General features: G+C 45.2%; 1 protein-coding gene across 1 annotated transcript; it reads left to right on the forward strand.

Moving 5' to 3' along the window:
- Nucleotides 1-891: 891 nt before the first annotated feature.
- LOC109482700 (tripartite motif-containing protein 3-like) lies at nt 892-6076 on the forward strand. Its single transcript, XM_019785519.1, has 8 exons — nt 892-1257; nt 1981-2190; nt 2715-3629; nt 3909-4022; nt 4310-4465; nt 4915-5066; nt 5462-5536; nt 5887-6076. The coding sequence occupies exons 1-8, from the start codon at nt 892-894 to the stop codon at nt 6074-6076; spliced, it is 2178 nt and encodes a 725-aa protein (XP_019641078.1).
- Nucleotides 6077-7634: the final 1558 nt, after the last annotated feature.

Here is a 7634-nt window from a genome sequence, read left to right on the forward strand (position 1 = left end):
TGCTGTGAAGCATGTCTCCCTTGGTTGCCATGGTGACAGCATCATGGCCAACAGCCAGCATGGAGACATTTAAAACCACATGATGTGGTTGCCAGGCAACCATGACAGTCTTTGTCTAAATCATTATATAGAGTTATACTGTAGTCTGGTACATCTGGAAAAAATGAGTCTTGGTGATATTTCCGGAGGATGGAACTCAAAATGTTAGTGTCTCAGGTGACACATAGTCATGATATTAACCTTCACTCTGCTAAGGTAGCCATTTGGTGTCAAATTTGCAAAGGTTTTATACATGTATGCAGCAGCTGGTAGAAGGTTAATTCACTGGACCTTTGGGAAGAACAGTTTATGTCAACAGCTAGTTGTGTGTGATGACAAACTCACCGAGAGACAAATATCCGAGTGCAGAAAATACCCTGCCCAAAAATCTTAGATGGAGAACAAAGAGGGCCATTCACAACTGACTGAGTATTGACAACTTAACATGGGTATTAGGCTATCAGCCTAGCCCAAGGGGGGTGTTTTAAGAGCCACCAAACTCCTACATATTTTTAAGTGTCGAGTTTGCCTGAGGGTGTACTGGCTGAAACATCTCAGTTTTCAATCTAACACCCAGGATAACCCTTAATAACAACATCTGGGTGGCTACACAGCATTTTACTGACTGTTGATTATGTAGGGATGCAAGGAGAACTTGTAAAACCAAACAGTAATGGGTACAAAAGACCCTAATAATGTGGGCGTGAGGCAACCCCAAATTGTTTAGAGTTAGCAACTATAGTTGAGCAGGCAGTTGAGTTGCCCTAAAGGGGACTTTCCCTTTCAATAACCTGACCTGTTAACCCTTGCTGGGTTAGTTAGTCCGGTTAGCAGCAGGTGAAGACAACAACTATGGCTGCCGGACTCTCCAGCTTGGGAGACCAGATAGGGGAAGAACTGTCCTGCAGCATCTGCCTGGAGCTGTTCACCAGGCCCAAGGTGCTGCCCTGTCAGCACACCTTCTGTCAGGACTGTCTACAGCACCACCAGGGGGGTGGGGAAGGCTTCCCCTGCCCCAGATGTCACTGCGAGGTGAAGACACCACCCCAGGGGCTTGCCGGCTTGCCAGACAACACGCTAGTTGCGAGTCTTTGCGAGCGTGTAAAAAATCAGCAGCAACTGCCTAAGATTCAGGAGGAATCGAGCGATAAACCGGCTGGCATCAACTGTAGCTTCCACTCTTCAGAGCACCTCAGGCTATTCTGCAAGCCATGCAAGGTACTGTACATATACTGTACAAAATATACTGTACATATATTGACACTGTACACAACTGTGCTGTTACTACTGTACATGACTCACCACAGTTGGTGGTTATGAACTTTTGTGTAGTGCCCACAATTAGAGCTGTAAACCTACTAGACAAAGTACATTTTAACAGGTGCATCTGTGTAGTGTTACTTTCCTCAAACTTGGTATTATACCAATCAAATATACTTAAGAGTCAATGACTTGAAATTACATTTCAACCTGACAACCAGATAACAATCGACTTATTATCATATTTGCAGAAATGTCGCAGGTGGTCACAGGAATGACTGTATATCAGTCAACAGGTGGCCCTTGTATAGAGTCTGACAAAGAGGTGGTCACTAGTACATGTGTACATTTGTATGTACCAGTATGTAGGTTTGATTGTGCACCACTATCAATGGTCAGGTGGTCATCATGAGGTGGTCATTAGTACATGTACAGGTTTGACTGTTGGGTATCTTGTTTCTTTAAGGCACCAATATGTCTGGAACCAAGTAATTGGTGAACTCGTGCAAATCAACATATTCTATAGAAATGTGGCAGGGGCTGAACTGTATGATGGTTTATCAGTACTCAAAGTACTAGTGACTACGTGGTCCTGATATAGTCTCTGAGGTGATCACTATGTTTGACTGTATGGTAACGTTACATGTATCTAATGTCTTAAAGGTGCCGATCTGTCTGGAGTGTCTGGAAGACGCTCACGACGGCCACGTCACCACCACGCTGAAAAAAGCAGCGCAGGAGCGCTCGGCTGTTGTCCAGGCCGTCGTCATGACAACCCGCGACCTTCTCGACGCTCGCTTCACGCTCCTGCGATCGCTGCGCCATGCGGAGAAAACCCTGCACGAGCAACGGGAGCAGGCGAACGCCAGCATCACCGACGCTTATAACAAGGTTTGTTGTGCTATCATGAAAGTTCATCTGTGTTGATTCTTACGTGTTTAAAGCTAAAACCTTAGATCCAACACAATACAGTTCTCTCACTCAAAGAAGCCATGTGACAAGCTTCACTGGGTCAGTCTACTGAGGAAGACCAGAGTGACTGGTCGAAAGCTCTACATGTAGGTGAGAGAACTTCATTGTGTTGGATATTTAGAATAACTTTAAACAAGGTTTGTTGTGTTTTAATTACTTTTGCAGAAGAAAAACATATTGTTTTTGCTGTGGTTCTTCTCAAAATGTAACAGGTCAATGACCTGGATCAGACGGTTGTCACAATGCATGGTAACTGATGCTGCATCAGACACGAAGACATTATGTAACAGGTGGCAGGACAGAGTTGGAGGGGCTGGTCACCATATGTACATGTATGAATGTGTTTGAGTATGAGTATGTGAACAGTATGTATTTGCTTTGAAAAATGATACCTTTTAATTTTAAAAATTTTACAAAACTATAGTCATACATTCTGTCACCAGGTGCTCCAGACGATCACTGAATCAAGAGAACAGCTGAGGTCGGAGGTCAAACAGAACCATCTACAGAACATGGCGGCTGTCGGAGCCCAGCGGGAGGGCATCCTGGCGGAGGTCAGCGAGCTGCTAGCGGCGTGCGACCGCGCCGAGCGGGAGACGGCGGGCGGAGGCGTGGCGTTCCTCGGGCAGGACACGGGCTGGACGCTCGCCGTGGGCACGTACAGCGGCACGGGCGCGCTCAGCCCGCGGCAGATGCAGGTCGCCACGTTCCGCCCGGCCGACAACGCCGGACTGAGCCTCGGCAGCGTCTCTGTCCCGGCTTTAACGACCGCGTCAAACTCAGCGACATCTGCAGCAGCTTCCAGCACCTCTTCTCATCCTGCAGGTCATCTGCAAGGTCATACTCAAGGTCAAGCACAGCTCCAAGGTCAAGTGATGCAAGGTCAAGTGATGCATCAAATCCAAGTCCATGGCCAGGAGCAGGGTCAAGCAAATGTTCAGGCACATGCTCAAGGTCAAACGTATTTTCAAGGTCAAATGTCTGTTCAAGGTCAAACATATGTGCAAGGTCAAATGAATGGCAATGGTCAACCACCTGCACAAGGTCAACTACATGCTCAAGGTCAAATACAGAGCCAAAGTCAAATACGTGCTCAAGGTCAAGCAGATGCCCAAGGTCAACCACAGACCCCAGTTCCCGTGGTGGGCACGTTCCAGGTGGACGGGCAGTACCGCGCACAGCGTGTGGCGTTCGGCTGGGAGGGTTCGGGTCAGGAGAAGTTCAAGACGGGACCGTTCGGGCTGGCTGTGTGGGGAGGGGAGTTGGTGGTGGAGGACCTGTGGAACAAGCGTGTACTGGTCTTCAGTCTGCAGGGCGGCTTCGTCTGCGGGTTTCACACTATACTACAGGACCAGCAGGTAAGGCTGTGTGTTTATTACTGCATGTACCATTTGGGCTGGCTGTGTGTGTGTGTGTGCGTGTGTGTGTGTACATGTGTGTGTGTGAGTGTGAGTGTGTGTGTATGTGTGTGTGTGTGTGGGTCAGTCTACTGAGGAAGACCAGAGTGACTGGTCGAAAGCTCTAGGTGAGAGAATTTTTTGTGTTGGATGTTTAACTTTAAACATGTAACTACCAACACAGATGAACTTTCATGATATTATCTGTGTCTTTTTGTCCGTTTCTTCTTCTGACATCAGGGCTTGAAGATGGAGCCGGAGAATGTAGCAGTGGATCGGGAGGGGAACCTGTGGGTGGCCGGCGGAACTGCTTCTGTGTCGTCCTCCCTTGTGCAGTACAACAAACAGGGCAGGGTGCGTGTTTGTTTGTTTGTTTTGTTTTAAGAGTCCAATACAAGAATCAAAGAAGAAGCAGGGCTTCTTAAGTTTATTCTTCTTGCACATCTATGAAAAACAACTTCAAAGACTTGTAGAAAAGCCCAAGGTGAACAGGTGGTTTCTACAGACAGGATTCTTAATGCTTGTGTCAATGGGGAAAATCATCAATGGGACAACCAACAAGTGATCACATTGTAGAGGTTGTCTTTTTATGGTTGCACTTACACAGGTTTGACTACAAAATTAATTATCCCCCTCCCCAGGTGTTGAGTACTATCGATCTCTCGTTCACCCGGAGGAAGCGAGGTCTGGCCGTGGACACCAGGAGGAACCACATCCTCGTCACACACTGTACCGAGGGCTCAGCACTTCAGCAAGATGCACGGGCGGTCCCTCAAGATGTCAGAGCTGAAGTTCAGGTCAGAAGACGTCTTAAAGCCTTTCTTTTGCTTCAGTCACTTAAACTAATGTCACTTCTTCCCTAGCCCAAGAGCTATCTCATCATCATCATCATCAAGAGCTATCTACCGCAGTACCACCTACAATTTGTGACCGTAGCATGTCTAGATCACGAGATATAAAAACCAGAAGGTGCTGCAGTACCTAGGAAAGCCGCCAGGGGGCCCAAAATTTAATCATTTCTTGGTCTCATGAAGACCTACACACCTACCAAGTTTTATAACAATCCATCTAAAGCTTCTTGACTTATCATGCTAAACCGCACACACACACACACACACACACACACACACACACACACACACACACAAACACACACACACACACCCACACACACACACACACAAATGCTACTGAAAACATAACCTTCTTGGTGAAGGTAATAAGTTGGTGTTGCTCCACCCTACAGGTGTACACGCTAGATGGGACACTGGTGAACACAGTCGGGGCTGAGCAGGGCATGATGAGTCCGTGGTACGTCACAGTGGACCACAACGATGGGAACATCCTCGTGTCCGACTTCCACAACCACTGTGTCTACGTGTACGCCGAGGACGGCAGGTTTGTTTGTTTGTGTGTTTGTTTGTTTGTTTGTTGGAGCTGAGCAGGGTATGATGAGTCCGTGGTACGTCGCAGTGGATCACAACGATGGGAACATTCTCGTGTCAGACTTCCACAACCACTGTGTCTATGTGTACGCCGAGGATGGCAGGTTTGGTTGTTTGTTTGTACATTTTTTATTGACAGGTCAGGGCTTAAAATTTAGTTCTTAGAATCTTTTGTGATAGATTGAAAGGCATAAATCCTGCTAGTACAGGTAATTTTGAATATCACCTGCATTAGTGCAAGAAATTTTTTTAAATCTTAAAAAGATATTATGAACTCAGGAGCTTCAAGTACTAGTACTATATGTGTATGTATACTAGCTGTGATACTTTCACACATCCTGTCTCCAGGTTTTTGTTCAAGTTTGGAGGGGAAGGAGACATCGAAGGTCAGCTAAAGCAGCCACGAGGGATCTGCACCGATGGGTGAGACCAACTGTCTCTTTGTTTGAGTTTTAAAAACATGACGGAAGGGGAAGCAAACCAGGTGGTTTATCACCTAATAGTTGAATAGCACATAATACCAGTAATATACACCTTAAGCTTCCAGTTCACTTCCTTGGTTTGTTGATTTCGAATAAAGATTTAGCAAATCAAGATAAAAACATGTTTGCTTTATGTTAACATCCTTAAACTGTGAGTAATAATCTTAGATTTTTCTTATAATACTACTAGTATCAAACTATTGAAGTTCAGTTTTTGCTGTAAATGCCCTTCTATTATAAAGTCTTTTCTTGCCAAATATTAAATAATTTTCCAAGCGATTTCTTTAACAGAGCGGGGAACATCATCGTGGCTGACAGCTGGAACCACCGAGTGGAGCTGTTCGACAAGACGGGAGCGTTCCTCCGACACGTCACCACGGAGATCAGGAACCCGCATGCCGTTGCCATGACAACCCTGGGGTGGCTGGTGGTGACCGGCAGTGAGAACGACACCTTCACTGTGTTCAAACCTGATTCTTGAGCAGGACAGAAAACTAACAAGTGACTGTTTTTTTTTTTATATTCCAACATGTAATCACAAGACGTGGTGACGGCACACTCAAGTTTTTTCAACTTATATTAATGCCGCCACCAACACACCAACAATACTCATTTCCACCTGAGCGAAGTGAGGAAAGTCATGTAAAGTGCCTTTCCCAAGGGCACAAGATTGGTGACATGTCAGGACTCGAACCCGGGACCTCCGGTTCCGAGTCGGGCACTCTGCCGCTACGCCACACGACCCCACCGTGGCTGTTGGTGCATCATTTGGAAAATTAACATTTTATTTTAGAGACGCCGTTATAGCGATAGGGTGTTATTTTGTAATATTATCAGACAAGTAAGTTTCATGGTTATTGAAAATATGACTAATTCTTTCAAAAATAGTTTCATCAGGTTGGTAGAGTATAGGATATAGGGGTTTTCTTTTGCACAACCAAACTATTCCTACCTTGCTTTCCTTTCGGTGTCTGTCATACCTCCAGTCAGAAGCTCTGATCACTGAGGAAGGTGTCAGAATTTTTTAGACAACAAACCCCTATATTCAGATCATAATGATAATGTTCCGGGAAAATGTTAGCTGGAAGTAGGACACTGGGACACAAAAAATAGATGGTAAACTTAGATAATAAAATCATCATATTTCAAAATGGAGTGTCCTTGCTATGATGATCAATATTAACTATAACCCACCAAACAAGCAACCAACTAACCAACAAACTCCATGCACATGACAGACCTACTACTATAATCATGGGGGAGGGAAGACTGTGACAAATTGTGCAAATGATCCATCCTTTCCTCTTCCCCTCCCCTCAAAGATTCATCTATTTTTGAAACCAATCCTCCACATATATAACCTCAACCAGCAACTCAAGGCCCCATTGCTCAAGGCCCCATATGTATGCCGTCAGCAGGCTTGTAACAACATGGACCTAAGGGGTCTTGTGATAGGCAGAAAACTTTGAAAAGTATTTCTATATTTTCACTCACATACTGATACAAGTAAACAAGTTTGTTTAGATGTTTAACTGCGTTATCCGTGAGAGGAAACATTGCAGTCCTCTTGAGCATATTTCTGCGAGGCACCCCCCAAGCATCACTGCTGGTGGTCGGACATACCGCACATTTTAGAACAGTTATGGCAGCGCCGCTCGTGAGGTATGCCATTATGGCGTTGTATATCGTGTACGCCACAGCAAGGGCAACTGGTCGTATATTACTAACAGTGGTCATGTCAAATTTGGAAAGTCGTGATCTTATGAACATAGTAAACACAGATCCTTGGGGAACATAATATTATGAACAAGGAAACTTATAAAATATTTCTAAAATTTCAATATTTCTCATATTTTCATGTGTTAATGTTATTTTTTTGTGTGTGTGTATGTATATGTATATGACAAGCTGGTGTGTTACGCCAAAGGGCGGTTATACCGGCTATACAGATACAGAAGCTGGTGTGTTATGCCAAAGGGCGGTTATACCGGCTATACAGATACAGAAGCTGGTGTGTTACACCGAAGGGCGGTTATACC

This window comes from Branchiostoma belcheri, unplaced genomic scaffold (assembly GCF_001625305.1).
Source record: "Branchiostoma belcheri isolate BF01 breed outbred unplaced genomic scaffold, Haploidv18h27 scaffold60, whole genome shotgun sequence".
NCBI classification, from domain to species: Eukaryota; Metazoa; Chordata; class Leptocardii; order Amphioxiformes; family Branchiostomatidae; genus Branchiostoma; species Branchiostoma belcheri.